Consider the following 15,703-nt stretch of genomic DNA (forward strand, 5'->3'; position numbering starts at 1 on the left):
CACCCTCCAAAGTCCTATATGAGAATGTATTAATAAACAAAATTAGCTAAAAACAACGGGGCAATTTCTAGTTTGCTTCACAATAATATACATAATTATATATAATAATATTTAAAATAAATACAAAAAATTAATGTCGCAGTTTCTTTAAATCAACCGAGCTGTGCATTATTTGTAAAGTAATTTAATGACCGCACACCACCACCAGGTGGATATTATTTGATGGACTACAAATTTGGCGTAACGCCGGAAGAGGAAACGCGTGTTACACCCAAAATATTCCCACATGTTGGTCACTTGTCTACTGAAGAAAAAAAAATGCTTTTCGTTCTTTGATAACTGGACGAGTATTTTTTTTTTAATGATATGCTGGGGTATTGGTGCTAAGTTAGCATAAATGTCGGACACCGGAGGGGAGTGGCGGGTGGCTCGGCGACGAAAAGGTGCGTCGAGGAGCTCAAAGTCTCTTCAGGTGTCTGCAGCATGCGGGCAGGAGCCGCTGGACGTCGGGAAAACTGTTAAACGCATCAGAGACACCGTGTATGAAATTAAAGTGTAGCTCAGCAGCAACACCTCGGACGTCTCATCTTCACCACAGTCCCATAACTCTGCTTTTATTTCACCTCTGCAGGTCTGAACTAAGATGCAAAGAGTTTTGGCAAGATTGGAAGGGTAGGTTTTGCTTTGAAAGTTGGGGTTACCACCAAACATCTGGCTTGCAGCTGTGTGTGTGATTGTCTTTCTGCCTTTAGAGCAGCTCTTGGTGGCGGCATCAGCATCTCTCTCAAAATCTCCAGCGGACAAGGACGCTGAGGACCAGCCGGAGCGGATAACCAAGACATGCCAGCAGCTGGAGTGTGTGTGTTATGGTCTCGGTCCGTTTGCCTCCTGTGTCTCAGCCCGCTACCAGCTTGCCATGTTGCTTCTTCTACTGGAAGCAGGACAGGTCAGGGGAGGCTTCATCCTCAGTTAGATGACAAACATTCACACCAGACCCTGCTTGTTATACATATTATGTTTCTCCCTGTTAATATCTCTTCAGATTCCTCTAAAGGACTGCTCTGTCTATGATCCAGTCTTCTCCTCTGGAGAGAGAGATGTTCTGAGAGACCTGGGTCTGACTGTACTCTCAGAAAATGAGGTCAGTTGTTGCTCCCTCATGTTTTTTTTTGTCCTGGTAATTAAGTCAAACACTGTTAATAGGCATATACTAAAGAGAACTGTGTCATATAGTACATAAAACTTTACAGTTCTTTCAAATTTCAACTATATTATTATTTATTATCCATTTTATATTGAAAATGGGGACTACAACATTGTTTAGGGGAGTAGACTGTGCAAACAGTGTGTGATCCTGTGTGTCTGTATTGTTCAGGAGGGGAAACGTTTGGTAGAAAAACCCACATTTTTTTACCTTATGCATTGTGGGAAAGCCCTCTACAACAACCTTCTGTGGAAGAACTGGAGTGCACGGGGTCTCCCTCTGATGATAATCATCGGAAACAGCTTCACTGGGATGAGGGAGAGGTTTGTACGAGAAGACACGTGCACGATGGAGTCAACGTTTAAGCAAGAGCAGTGGAGATGAAGTTGACATCTGTCTGTTTCCCCAACAGGACGATCGAGAAAGAGTTTAAGCGAGATTACAGCTACATCAGTAAGGCTGTGGATTTTAGTGTGGAGAGAAAGCTCGCATGCCCATCTCATCTGATAGACGTCTTCAATGACACAGCAGTCATCACATTTCCTTCCAACAGCCTTAACGGTCTCCCACAGTCTACCTGGGCAGAGTCACCTGAGCCACAGTACCAGCACAGCCCTGATTTGGAGATTATACTGAAGGAAACTCGGAGCTGAGGCAGGAGATGGATATGGGACGTTTTTTATTGACTGTTGTCATTCATATGACAATTTTTTTTTTTTTTTTTAATGGACCTGTTGTACTTTTACTTAATTATATATGGTGACAATGATGGGTTTTCATATTAAACACTGACCACGTTTCAGAGTTTTCCAGTGAGCTAAAACCTCAGGGATCAGACTGCCCTAAACTCGCTGTTTAAGACCATCAGGGAACCTTAATTTGGTCAGTTCCAGATGTAAGGGACAGAAGCCCCTCCCACTTACTGTTCAAACCCTCTGTTTGTAAGCAGAAGCCAATCAAAAGAAAGCTGGCATAAAATGGAGGAGAGCTAAAACAGCTTCTTTACAAACAGTGACAAATTGAGGGACTGGGCATGAAGGCCCACTATAAAATGAGGATTATTTTGAACTGTGGACCATGCGATCTATTCAAGAAAAGCACAAGAATTAAATTGTTGAATAACAAATCCTGCTCATAAAGTCTGACTTTATTCAGCTGTAACAAATTCTTTAATAGAACTGTAACATTTTATGTATCTGGTCCTGAATTAGCCACGATACAACCAAAGTATGCAAAAGAGCATATCTGAACACACAATGTTGAAGCAGGTGAGATTCAGCAGCAGAAGACCACACCGGCTGTCACTCTTGTCAGCTAAGAACAGGTAACTGAGGCTACAATTCACATGGAAAGTGATTTGCATGGATCCGTCCTGCCTTACATCTAGAATTCAGGCTCGTAGTGTTGTTTGGGAGATTTTGACACTTATTTGGCTCTTTAGTGCAAACTGGGCATTATTTAAACACCACAGTGCCCATCTTCTGATGGCTGCTTCAAGCAAAATAACATGTCACAAAGCTCAAATTATAAACTGGTTTCTTGAATACTGTAACTCAATTGGTCTCCACAGTCAGATGTTCAAAACAAAACAAAAACCCACATCCCACCAAGAAGCAAACACACATTAGCATGTTACAAAAATGTAACTTTATCAACTCTACAAATTTTTTATTTATATTCACATGAATGGAAATTCTCATAGGGTTGAACTGTTACATTGGTAATTTAAGTATATAAAGACAATAAGTTGTATTTCTTATGTTTGAACCAGTCAGATTCAACTTTTATATAGAATAGCAAGATTTTATAAAAGCTAACCCTTTTTATTTTACAGTCTTCTACCTTCCAGTGCTTCAGCTCACCTGTGTACAAATAGAACTTCAAATTTGGTCGGTTTATTAGGACACATGCATCCTGATTTACAGATGAATAGAGTTGATACCTTTAAAATTCACATTAACATGATATAAAGTCATGTCATGTAAGTGCATTTAAAAAAAAAAAAACAAAACAAAACCTGAAGGCACACTTTTTAATACACAAGGTAAAAAGTTTATTATTGAAAAACAAAACAAAAAGGTTAAACCCTCTTAGAGTCAGTACTAGGGTAAAATCTTCAGCATAAAGTAATACTCATTCTGTCCTTCTTGTTCATTGGATCAAATTTCATCAGGAAATACTGGAAGAGCTTTTAATCTTACAGCAGTGACTTTGGAAAACTCGATTACAACTCTTTGTTTGCTTCGTGATCATTCTTCAGCTGTTCCATCGGCAGTGCTGCCATCTCCTTCTCCATTTACGGCTGTAGCTTTGCCTCTGGACTTTGAAACAACATCTGCCCAGCTCACGCCACTTCTCAGGGCCGATGGGCTTGCAGGGACGTCCATCCTTCCATTTATTTCGCCTGAGCTTGACTCCATCTCATCATTTACCGTGTTGACCTTATCAGAGGCCGCTTTGTCACCTTCTGCACTGGTTTTCTCCTTTTGCTGGTTTTGCTTAGCTGGCTCAATCACATGACCATTAGCTGAAACCTTCCCAGTGCTCTCCAGAGATCCTTCTACTTGTTGGTCCTGCTGGCACTTGCTTGTATCCTCTGCTGCTGCTGGGTTTCCCCCACCCTCTGGTTCCTTCCCACATCCCGTTTCTCGATCTGAACGTTTCCCTCCTTCATTCACAGCCACTGAGCCGACATTAGGTAGTTTAAGTCCCAGCTCTTTCACCACTGCAGCCTTTAGCTCCAGATGCTTCTGCTTATACTCCTGGAACCTATTGCTGTGAAAACAGTCATGTCATAAGTGGGTTTATACATAAGAAATGCTAATACTGAAGTAAGCCACATACAATCCAACTAGAATTTAAAACATCATTTCTAAAGTCCATTTTTGGGTCCATTCTTGAGACGTGCATTGTCACATTGCTTTAACACTGGGTATGCCATCCCACTATGAATATTTACCTCTGTGTAATGTTCCTGATCCCCGTAACAAGAACCATCTGCTCCAGAATAATGTCGGATGTTGGACTGAGACACTGGGGGAAATTGAGAACAATGGGGTTTAGCATGCTTTACTTTTTCCTTTGAAAGAGAGAGTCACGTATGCTCTCAGGCACCTACCTCCACAGTTGCCTCTGTGCACTCAGCTCCTGCCTGTCTGAGAGTGCGTTCAACCTTCACTGCTTGCTTGGTTATGGTGGACAGGAAGTCTTTGCTGCAGCGTGTTTGTGGGTGATCCTCTCCAAACTAAAGAAAAAGGAGGGGGGGGGGGGAGACATTAAGTCCATGCAAATACAGTCAGTCTCCCACTTTACTTCCTCTCTCACACTTTTACTGACCAGAGAGGTAAAGGCAGTCAAGGCCTCTTTCTCATGTGTCATAGCATTTCTGTAGTCACCCTTACTGCACATCCACTGGGCCAACAAGTGCTGACTGCACAGACAAGGAATCAGGGAAAAACATGGTCATGTTTTGGGGAGAGACGATAGACAAAAGAGAACTGACTTTTTATTCAAAATATCATCAGGAGTATAAATCACATCTTACTTGAGAGCAGTCTGTATACATGTGGGGCCAAAGAAGGAAGTGTTGAGTCTTAGAGCATTCTTTAGGAACTGGCCTGTCTGATCTTCTGCTAGCACCAGCCCAAGGCAGTTCTGCAAGAAGAAAATGTTAGCACTTTCATATAGTCATTTCACTTTTCATTGTATTGTCAAAAGCTTTTCTTCTGAGCATTCCAGACTGAGGTGATTATCTAGTGCATCAAACCTACGTCCAGTGTTGCTGTGTATGGATGGTCTTCTCCGTGCACTGTAAGCATTAACAAACGAGCTCTGAGGAAACACTTCTGTGCCAGGGCGGTCTCCCCTCCAGCATACACATACACACCCAAGAGGGCCTACATACAAAAACAATGGCAGTTATGACTTTGCGATGACTGGATAAAGTACACTCTAATATACAAATGTGTAGCTATACTCACATATTGCTGAATCGTGTTTGGATGATCAAAGCCGAGCACCCTCTCACTGATGACCACTGCCTTCAGCTGGACACTGCGGGCCTTAAGGACAAAGAAAGTCAGATGAGAAATTGATAGTTTCATCTATATTAAAAGGAACAGTTTAGGGAGGGAGCAGTGCATACATGTCTACATCCATCAAGCAAAAGAAGCATGCAATGCACACGAGACAAACCAAATGAACAAAAATACAGGATTCACCTTACACCTACAGCAGCTGCTCAGCCACGGAAACCCGTGTCATGAAGCTCCTGATGCAGTTTTTGTGCAGATGTTAATGTTTTATAGAGGCTGATTGGTGAGTCAGAGCCTTTGTGACCCTGCTCTAACTTTGTGGTCTGACACACTGTGGCCGAGTTGCTGTGGTTCCCAAATGCTTCCACTTTGCAATAATGCCACTTACAGTCTATGGTGGAATATTTAGGAGGGAAGAAATTTCACAGACTGACTTGTGCAGCAGTGGCATCCTATTCCAGCACCATGCTCAAATTCAGTGAGCTCTTTAGAATGACCCAATCTTTCAGTAATGTTTGTTGCAGACAGGATGAGTAGGTATTTGGTTTACACACCTGTGACAATGGGACTGAAAACACCTGAATTCAAAGATTAAAAAGGTGTGGCCCAATAATTCGTACATATGGTGTAGCTAATGCTGCGGTGTTCTCTCAAACGCGGCATAAATGATTTTTTAAAGATCCAGTAATTCAGTAAAGCCGTCTTATTATTTTTGCCTCTATTATGTGTTAATGTTTGTGGCTAACAGAAACTGTTGATCAGTCAGCATACCTCAGCCGTTTTCCCCTGGAGGAAAGCCACCTTGGCCAGCAAGGTGTGGCAATAACCAGCCTCAGGGTGCAGATCGTCACACGCTCTACCATACAGGTAAACCGCTTCTTTTAACTGCTCATGGGCCTGATCCAGCAGACCTGCAATCATAACACAAAGCTTATTTCTCAATCAAATCACACTGCGGGGAAAAAAAAAAGAAATAAATCGAGACAATAGTCTGCAGCAGTTGGACTTGTGACTCACCCTTCTGAATGGAGATCTGTCCAGCTTGATATACTTTAGAGGCATCCACAGTTGGCATGTGAACGTGCTTGACAACAGGGATCATGTTGATGATGTCCTCTGGACCAATAGGAGCTTTGTTTTGGTTGTCAAAGGAGTAGTCTCTCAGTCTCAACTAGTGTGGATACAGGATTAAAAAGTGCCTTTCCCTTTTAATATACAGAATTGGATTTTTAAAAGCTAATTTTGCAACTAAAATGTACATATTAATATCTATATCCTTTACTTTGACTGACACATTTAAAACTGCATTCATATTTCAGGTGTCCGTTACCTGTACACCAGTCTTTAAACAGAACTCTCTGAGCAAGGAGAGCTTCTGCAGGCCGTAGTGCTCCACCAGGTAGTTTGGACTGGAGCTGTTCCACAAAAAACAGGTTGTCCTCAAATTGATCCTCTATTAGATAACAAATGCATGTGGAGAACAAAGGTCATGCCCTCACCCCAGGCTGTCAGAGACGTATGTTTCAGCAGCATCCTGGCAGACCAGGTTCCACAGCTCGGCTCCCGTGAGTGTGCTCCAGGGTGAGCTTTCAGAGGCCCCGGCCCCTCGGCCACGCCGTCTTGACTTCTTCTTAGTATCCTCTCCTACAGAGGTGGGCGAGAAGTGGGGAACAAATAGGCAGCTAAGGAAGTGACTGACGGCTGCGGAGAGACTCGGCACATCCACGCCCTACAGAGACATGAATGGAGGCTTTAGTTCATTCCTTGGAAACCACACCTGCTGCCTTTTTAAAAACCCAAGGTGTGAAAACATGGGTGATTAATTGGAGTTCTCATCAAGAAACATTTTTAAAAAAAAAAGTACCTGGAGGAAACTGTTGAACACCCTTCTTGTTGAACGAATAAAAATTTCAGCTACGACCGTTCTCTGGTGAAAACAGGAAGGAGGATGTAAGAAAGCAGCATCACCATAAAGATCGAGTTAGGCTTTGTTTGTAAAGCTAAACGAACCATTATATGCCTCAGGTGCTCCTTGTGTTCTGACTGGGCAATAGCCTTGAGCACATGGCCCAGGTACCGGAGGTTGATGCCTCTCTGATGTAGAGCATTTTTCAGAGTAACTCCGTCCATTGGTGCCTCACTGCTGTGTAAACAACCCTCCAACTGCAGACACAAACATGAATCTAGTGAACATGTTCGTTTTCAGAAGACACCATTTGGAGCACATTACTCTGGATGCACTTACAAAAGCTGGTATCTGGTGTGTGGTGATGAAAGCTGCCGCTTCCCTCAGTAACCGTTCCTGCAGCTTTGTTGATGTGCTTTCCCCCGGAGGAAATGCTACCCCTAAAATTTGTACAAGAAGCGTGTCATGATGCGTTCTAATAAGAGCCCTGCTATAGGGTACTTGTGTAGCTAGTCTGCATACCTGGAGAAAATACATTTGGGTTAAAGCGCATCTCAAAGAGGATGTCACTAACTGAGCCCACGTCTTTACACGCAGCTCGGACGGCAGCAGTGGCTCGAGAGTCACCTGTGAAAATAGAAAAAGAAATAAATAACTTCACTTCGAATGTGTGGAAGTACAGCTATGATTTCAGTGTCCATTCAGTAAGAACTACTAACACTTCTTACCAGATGTGGCACATTCTTCAAATCCTCCATTTTCATCCAACAGCTCCCTGACACGCTGAGTGAACTCGTAATGTCTTTTTAACAAAAACAAAACACCACACACACACACACACACACACACACACGAGAGAAACTTAAACTTCATGAAGACTTAAAAGCTTAAAATAAATCTTCTCTGATTTACTACTCACTTGTGTTGACTGAAAGCTTGCATCAGCTCTGGCCTCAGTCTGCAGAGGCCATGAGGAAAACTCCTTGGAAGGTCAGTATTTGCATGATAATCCTCTGGCCAACCTTCTTTTACACAGTCATTCTTATTCTCATCCTCATTACAGCTTTTATTACTCTCCTCTTCTCCAGTCACTGTGCAGCTTTCCGTCTGTGCCTCTGGACAGAAGTTGGCATCAGCTGGGAAACTTCTGAAAACATCTAATAAGTAGAACCTCCCATCAGCTCCCAGCAGCCCCTGTGCATCCACCGAGGTGAAGAGTGGCACCTGGTGACCTTTGGGTGCCAGGACAACATGTCTCTGCAGTGAAAGGGACTTAGCTGCATGAGCTAACAGTTCTAGTAGTCGTCTGCGATGGGGAGACTCTTGCGGTCCTGCATTTACACCATACAGCAAACCTCTGAAGATCGAATGAGACAGGCAGCATTAAAATCTGAAGATTTAATACCATTAAACATTCTAAAAACACCTTTAGAGGGCGTACCTTGAAGCAGGAGCAGTTCCCTGGTCCTGCTCCGAGCCCTCCAAGCCAGGGGCCAGACCCTGGGCAGACAGGCGAACCCCTCTGTAGTCAACAATGGCTGTGGGTATAGTGTGCAACCCCTGCAACCCCTGCAGACCCTCCAAGTCACTGTAAGCCTGCACACCTTTAAGCTCCAGCCTCTGAGCAGCCCTGCAAATACAAGGAGGATAAAAATTATCAGTGCCAATCAAAAATGCACAACTACTATGCAAGAGTCATCTTATCACACAACATGGAATGAATCATATATCTACCTATCTATATATATGCCATTAGAAGCAAAGGGCATCAGGTTGTCTTGTCATTTTTAGGGAGTTTGCACTTACCTGCGACCCCTTTCACCACCAAACACTGCACTTGCTGCCCCCTGGCTCATGAAAAGGCCACCCCACAGGAAAGCTGGATCCTCTGGGTTTCCATTAACTGGCTCAACAAAACCGTCTACCACAGTCTCGGCCCCTTGCATAACAGCACTCACAAATGCACTGTTGACCTAGGAAAAAAGGTAGGAATGAAAGGTATAAGAAAGTGAATTAAAAAAAAAAAAAAAAAAAAAAGAAGAAGAAAAAGAAATGCAACCTATTACATCAAGCCAAATGACAGCTTCTAGATTTACCTGAAGTACTGCTTTGTCTCTCTGCAGCCTCTCCTCCAGACTTCCTTGAGGAAGATCTCTGGCTGCTTGTAGCTCCTCATTCCAGTCTGGAGGCTGGGTGTAAACAATGGCATGCGTAATTAGGATCACTGCCAACAGCAAAATGCTGCCAGCAACCATCTGAAAACAACTGTCTTCTGCTATAAACAACCTGTGTTGCTGCCTGATCATCTACTCCCAGTCTGCTGAAGGTGTTTTTGTGAGTGCGTGTAGAGCATGGAGGACCGAGCCAACTCAGCGTGTGATAGGGTGTAGGCATCACCTCTACTGGTGGTTGCAGAGGCCTAAAAAGTGGGGGGGAAGGGGAAGGAGGAAAAAAAAAAAAAAAAAGAAAAAAAAAAAAAAAAAAAAAAAAAAGGCGGCTTTAATCCAAATACCATTCACTTGGTCATTTTCAAAGCAATATATACACATTTCTTTTGCCAATACAAAGGCTGGAAGGGATGCATATTCGAAGTACTGCAGTACTCACTCTATAAAGAGCAGTGTTACCTGTTTTTGAGTGTGGTAAAAGTTTGTTTGAAGGCAGGACTAATGTGACAAAGCAAGTCGGTTAAACAGTGACAAACTGGAGAGGACTGTGCAGGACGAGGATCAAAAACATCCTCTGTGGACCTGCAAAAGATGACAGAGAGAGAGAATATGATTAAGCCAACTTGGATGCGATTGTTCCATTTTCTTTTTTGTGTGCATTGGCCCTGCTTGGCCCAGAAAGTATGCAGGTAGGTACATATCCAATTCTGAAAGAGGTTCATTAGCAACAGGTCAGCAACATGATTGGGTATAAAGAAAGCATAAGTAAAGTTGGCTAGAGTTTCACCAGTGTGAAAAAAACCAAACAAACCACACCTCAAAAAAAAAAAAACTGCATCTACAAACTGGAAAATGTCAGAACAATGTTCTTCAACATAAAAATTGTCAAGACTTTTTATATCTCATGATCTACTCATCAAAAGACACATACAGCATCTGCTACAACAACATGCCTTCATAGTTGCAGAGTTCAGGTGCTGACGTGCTGCAGTCGAAATCTTTTACCAACTGAAAACATTTGGAGCATTATGAAAGGTGACCCAGGACTGTTGAGCAGCTAGAATGGGACAACACTCCTCTCACAAATGTCCAGCAGCTGGCCTCCTCAGTTTCCAGAGTTTAAGGAAGAGGGGATGCTACAGAGTGGGAAACATGGCGCTGACACACATTTTGAGTTCTGTTGCTGCCATCTGATTCTTTCGTATAACAAAGAAGTACATTTTCTCAAATTCTTCTTAAGTGCCTTCCTAAATCCAGGCCAATGTACCATATTCCAGCCCTCCTCTTCCTATAATGTGTCCACACAATCTTGCTCGCCTGTCATTCTTATGTAGTGAGCTTTTGTCTTCTTTTTAAAAGTTCAACAGTCAGTTGTTCTGTGTGCGATATTCTTGTCATCTGCATACCTCAGGTTATTAATAAAGGTGCCCACCAACCGCATTGCCTGTCATTCCATCAATCTCATGTATGATGTACTCACAGTACAGAGAAAATTAGGTCAGGTGACAGCACACACACCCTTGCCGTACACCTTCAGATTTTGATAAATTCTCCAATGTCATTGAAGCAGTTTGTTCCCAGTAGAGGTTCTTTAGAACTGTTAAGTCTTTCCTGTCAACGTTCAGAGCTAATAATAACAACCAATGAAATATTCATCACTACTTGTGTCAAAGGCCACAATCAAACAAAGTACAACATGAGTATAAGGATTGTCGGTTGTGTATTATTAGCCTGCTGTTGTTTTTCTCACCACCACAGAAAGTAGTTTGATTAAATAAAAAGAATTTCTTTACCTATTTAGGAAGAAACCTTTTGGGCAGGATGTGATGTCACAGCGTCGCCCCTCCATTGTAACCGCAGTGATGTACAGGAAGTCCCCCTGCAACTTCCTGTGTCCTGGAGGAGGGTTCCAGCAGCTAAGAGACAGGTCTTTTAGGTAACTGGGGGCCTGATGAGGAAAAGGTGATGCAGAGTTAGTGAATGTGTTTAGGTGAAACAACTAAAAAAAAATTCCAGTTATTTGTGCACCTCTGGTTGGGAGCTATGTGGAAGGAGGGCCATGAGCGGTCTTTCTAAGGAACCAGGGAGGAGATACTCAGGTGGAGCTCCATCCTGGCTGGTTGATTCAGTTTTTGTGTGGCTTAGAGAGCGCTTAAGGCTCTTTCCATTTTGCAAGCTAGATTCTACATTGGAAACAAAGATTCGACTGAGTTAGAGGCCATTTTTGGTGTACACGTTGCAATTTGTCTAAATGCATAGGTTGTGTACGTTTACCTGGTATTTGTGTATGTGTGAGTGCCTCCAGTACGCTAGGTGAGCGTCCTTCTCTCAGTGCATCCTGAGGGCCAAATGCTCTCAGCAGCTCAAGCACACGAGCCAGATGCACTCTGGCTGAGCGGAAAGTGTAAGGCTCTGAAAAGACATGTGCTGGTTAACAGAAAATTTAGATCGACCAATTATTAAACTCTCAGCAATACGTCAAAGATCTGACAACCACGTGAAAATGATCAGCCCCGTTTTCACAGAACAAGCCGTACGAAGATTGAGAAAGAAGATACATAAAGAATGTGCTCAAGGGTACATTGTTTCAGCAGCTAGAGGATGAGAGTGAAATACTTGAGTTTGCACTTAGTTGTAATCTTTGCAACCATAAATCTCTGCATCTATAAACCCTTGTGTGATGACTCAGAAAAAGTGAGTCAAGTGTTTACATTGAGCCAAGATAGACTTAAGCGTCTGTGGAGGAGAAAGGGTGAGAGTGTGGTGAAAATATGGATAGGATTATTATTAAAATGAACAAGCTTTGAACATAATTGTGCTCTGGAATGCTCTCCCTCCAAGCTCGAGGTCTGCTAAAAACTCAAAAAACTGTCAGACTCGCGTTTGGTTAACTTTGTGACTTTTTCCTCAAAAAAAACGGTGCTACAGAATTACAACGTTAATAATGTGTAAATGGGTTGAATTACCAAAAGAATAAAACAGGCAGTAATTAACTTAATAAGAAATTCGCCAATATGTAAGAACTGTTCAGTGGTTGCCAAAGACTGCTTATTAAAAACAGAAACATGATACCTTCCATAAGGCGAAGGATGGCACCTGCTTTAAGACCCTTGACGTTTTGAAGTTGAGCAAGGGGATCCAGAGTTGCCCCGGCTAGTGTGAGTGAGAGGTTGGAGCGTGGGCACACCTCATTCCTCGAAAGCAGAGTCATTACTGCATCTTGAACAAGCCAAAAGCCATGGACCTACAGAGATGAATTTTTAAACACACCAGTTAAATCCAATCTGCAAACACTCAAATATCTACTTGTGATGAGAACTTCAGACATGCAGAATTATCCACAGTGGCAAATATAACAAAGGATAAAGATGGTAAACCATAAATACATAGTTCCAGCTTAATTTTAATTTCAATGTTATTTTTATATATAGTGCCAAATCACAGCGATTATTACCTCAAGGTGCTTTATATCGTAAGGTAAAGACCTTACAATAATAGTGATCACCGCTTAAACCCCCCCCCCCCCCGAAAAAAAAAAACAAGGAAAAATAGCAATGGATCGTGAGAGTCAGTACCTGCAGCTCAAAGGGCTCTACTCCTGCTCCCTGGATCTTCACAGAAAACGATGTGACGTCATCTAGGCGAATACTGACAGCATTGTTTCCAACGGTCACGCTGTTTGCATCTGCTTGAAGGAGAAATCAGAGGAACAGATTCAACAGAATGATCAAGAGTTCTGCAAAAGGAGCAGAACATATCATTCAGTTTCCAGAACAGCTGAGATTCTGTTGACATGCCTATAAAACAGAATGAAACACCTGCTAATCATTAAATCATCATCATCATATCTGATCGCAAAAATTTTGAAGGACAGCAAAAAGTAGCGTCAAGTTTGGGTGATTTACATATCTGTGAAGGCACCATTTATGTTGAAGTATTTTATTCCCTTTTTCAGGGAAGGCCTTGCTTCCTTCAGCGAGACAAACGATCTTTTGCACCCATTTGAGCAGCATGTCAGAAAAAGCCTGCAGTCCAGACCTGCCACCCACTGAAACATCTGGCACATGATTAAAAGAAAAATATGACAAAGAAGGCCCTGAACTGTTGAGCAGCAAGAATGAAAAACCTTTCAGCAGCAGCTGGTCCCCTCAGTTCCCAAACACTTGCAGGGCTGTTAAGAAGAAGCGGAGACATGCAGCACGGTGGGAAACGAGCCCGACTTTTATGAAATGTGTTGCTCGAAGTATATACTAAAAAGAAAGAATACAGCTTCTCAGCTGTAACATTTGGCACGTTCTTGCTGTACTACTTGCAAATCATTGCTTTCCTTTTATATTTTACCTATCATGCCGACGCAGGGACTCAATCTGGGTAACATTCATAATACTCTCTTGCTCAGTGGCCACTTTTAAAACAGAGTCGAACAACAAAGGAATAGTAATCATTACTTATCACGCTCGTCCCACTAATTTCCTCTAAAATGAGTGCGAGCTAGGATGGAAAGTTGGTGTGTAGCAGAGTGCCTCAAGGAGAGTGAATTTATACAATGAAGAGGGGAAAGTAAAAAAAAGAGAAAGGAACGTGGGGAGTGTCTAGCTTTTACACACACTTGCAGAACTAGGGAAAACAGGACTTGGCGTGTTCCACTAATGGAAGTGTGACTAAACCTGTTGCATTTGCATACCGGCCTACATGTCATCTCAGAGTGAAGGGACAGCCAACACCCAACGCCGCTATGTAGATAAAAGCAGCAAACTGTGACACAAAACTAAAACCTAGGCGATGGATCAGGCTTGTTTGCAAAGATGCATTCACACAATGGCTACTAAAACGTAACATGCACATTGCAGATTCCAAAAATAACATTGATCTTATCTCTGGCTACTGTCATTCATTCACTCTGCAGCACAGCCACAACTCTTGCTGTCAATCTGGGACTACTTTGCAACTGGAAAGCACCCAAAACAATAGCAGTTTGTGATTGGCTGACAGAATGTCCCTCCTCTCCACTTCTCTTTTGGAGCTTGTACAGAGTCTATATTGGCATTGATTCCTGAGGTTGGCTTGCGCTATAATCGAGGTATGAAGCAAAGAAATGTATATGCTACAGCGCATTCATGTAACGATGCAAAACGGTAATTGTCAAAGCATTCCTCTGTACTTTGAAATTACCTAACCTGACAATCACAGTGCAAAGATTAATGACATTATTTTTGAAAGAAAAACGCCCTCGGGGCAATTTAATTGGTGACAGGCTAGCGCACATTCTACCTTAATTCAATCATCATGTTATGTGCGAGAGGAGTGGCAACACGTTAGGAGCAGAGAAGTTAGGAGGTCCTCACAAGAGTGTGGCAACTGTTTTGGACAAAAATCAAGAAAGTGTGTAGAGTTTCACTTCTTAAAAAGGTTGTAAGTGGACATTTTATAGCACTTACACATCTGTGTACGTATTCCTATTGATTTTATCTGCATCACAGCAAGTGTGTATGCGTGTGTGGCACTCAATAAATGCGTAAAATACACAGCAGGAGATGCTTTAAGTGGTCAGGAAGTTGGTAAAAGCAGAAAAGTAGCACCGGCCATGTTCAGAGCAGCAGTACAGTGCTGGAATCTCTCACCCTCCACACATTCTCCTGCTACAGGAGACTCCCCTCGCACACGCACAAAACGGAAGAAAGTGCCAAAGAGAGAGGAGCGCACACGTAAAACATATCCCACAGACTAGTTCTTACCAGCCTTGGCTTGATTTCTTCCTCCTCCTCTCCTCACTTTGTCCTTCATGGCTGCCTGCTGAAGTTTTTCCTGGAGCTGTCTTCTTGTGTTTTACTTCTTCTGTGGTGGAAGCTGCTACCAAGCAGTCGTGTTTAAAAACTCCCGAAAAAAAAGACCGAGAGAAGACAAGTGGAAACGCGAAGTGCTACAGACTGAAGGTAAAATGCCTGTTCAGGACTGCAACTAGTGCCCCTGTCTACAAAGCAAACTTAGCTTATCTGCTCTCCTTGTGTAAAAAGCCACACCCTCCTTTTATTGCTCCACACAGGCTCATTACTCCGGCTGTCTCACACGCTTGTTGGACTGGGTGTGTCTCTGTTCACTCCTCCCTCCAGAAGCCCTGGAGTAGAAGTGAGAATTAAAGACTGCTTTGACACCAGTCCAACAAAAACTGCTTTTGAATCTAAGTGTTTTATGTTGCATTATGTGGAAGCTCGCTCAGCGCATTGGTCCACACATGTCCAGATGTTAACAAAAGCAAATGATGAAGCCGTGTTCTGTAATCTAACGCCAAGTGAGTGCTGCTGGGTGCAGCTTCTGCGCTTCTTCATTTGTGACAAGTTTACTCAGAGTCTGCAGAAAATACAACCGTGAGAAAGCTACCCTTCCACAAATG

General features: G+C 42.8%; 2 protein-coding genes across 3 annotated transcripts; one reads left to right on the forward strand and one right to left on the reverse strand.

The window, feature by feature from the left end:
* The first annotated feature begins 250 nt into the window (after positions 1–250).
* On the forward strand, positions 251–3,222 carry srrd (SRR1 domain containing). The gene is made up of 6 exons (XM_005473427.4): positions 251–540; positions 632–672; positions 753–946; positions 1,043–1,141; positions 1,376–1,527; positions 1,617–3,222. Exons 1-6 carry the CDS (start codon positions 398–400, stop codon positions 1,855–1,857), a joined length of 870 nt encoding a protein of 289 aa, XP_005473484.1. The 5' UTR covers positions 251–397; the 3' UTR covers positions 1,858–3,222.
* Positions 3,084–15,335, reverse strand: si:ch211-166a6.5 (clustered mitochondria protein homolog). Of its 2 annotated transcripts, none has more exons than XM_005473428.4 (28): positions 15,048–15,335; positions 12,888–12,997; positions 12,385–12,556; positions 11,587–11,724; positions 11,341–11,495; positions 11,106–11,260; positions 9,772–9,894; positions 9,431–9,563; positions 9,241–9,333; positions 8,951–9,117; positions 8,586–8,774; positions 8,064–8,501; positions 7,873–7,946; positions 7,667–7,771; positions 7,484–7,584; positions 7,249–7,401; positions 7,103–7,165; positions 6,738–6,967; positions 6,569–6,653; positions 6,256–6,409; positions 6,010–6,149; positions 5,185–5,265; positions 4,975–5,100; positions 4,749–4,858; positions 4,541–4,634; positions 4,323–4,448; positions 4,164–4,237; positions 3,084–3,979 (listed from the first exon to the last, which is right to left on the reverse strand). In XM_005473428.4, the coding sequence occupies exons 1-28, from the start codon at positions 15,094–15,096 to the stop codon at positions 3,454–3,456; spliced, it is 4,164 nt and encodes a 1,387-aa protein (XP_005473485.2). In that variant the 5' UTR covers positions 15,097–15,335; the 3' UTR covers positions 3,084–3,453. The 2 variants fall into 2 exon arrangements, with proteins under 2 accessions (XP_005473485.2, XP_013130794.1); XM_013275340.3 differs by having other exon boundaries at positions 12,888–13,000.
* Between the last annotated feature and the right edge of the window lie 368 nt (positions 15,336–15,703).

This window comes from Oreochromis niloticus, linkage group LG12 (genome assembly GCF_001858045.2).
Source record: "Oreochromis niloticus isolate F11D_XX linkage group LG12, O_niloticus_UMD_NMBU, whole genome shotgun sequence".
Lineage (NCBI taxonomy): Eukaryota > Metazoa > Chordata > Actinopteri > Cichliformes > Cichlidae > Oreochromis > Oreochromis niloticus.

Bases quoted from the DNA above. Each gene is read 5' to 3' on its own strand.
- srrd (XM_005473427.4), top strand. From the start codon at position 398: ATGTCGGACACCGGAGGGGAGTGGCGGGTGGCTCGGCGACGAAAAGGT. The intron at 541-631 runs GTATGAAATTAA...TCACCTCTGCAG, and splicing joins AAACGCATCAGAGACACCGT to GTCTGAACTAAGATGCAAAG. The intron at 947-1,042 runs GTCAGGGGAGGC...ATATCTCTTCAG, and splicing joins TTCTACTGGAAGCAGGACAG to ATTCCTCTAAAGGACTGCTC.
- si:ch211-166a6.5 (XM_013275340.3), bottom strand. From the start codon at position 15,096: ATGAAGGACAAAGTGAGGAGAGGAGGAGGAAGAAATCAAGCCAAGGCT. The intron at 6,654-6,737 runs GTGAGGGCATGA...TTTGTGGAACAG, and splicing joins TACGTCTCTGACAGCCTGGG to CTCCAGTCCAAACTACCTGG. The intron at 5,101-5,184 runs GTGAGTATAGCT...TTTTGTATGTAG, and splicing joins CAAACACGATTCAGCAATAT to GCCCTCTTGGGTGTGTATGT.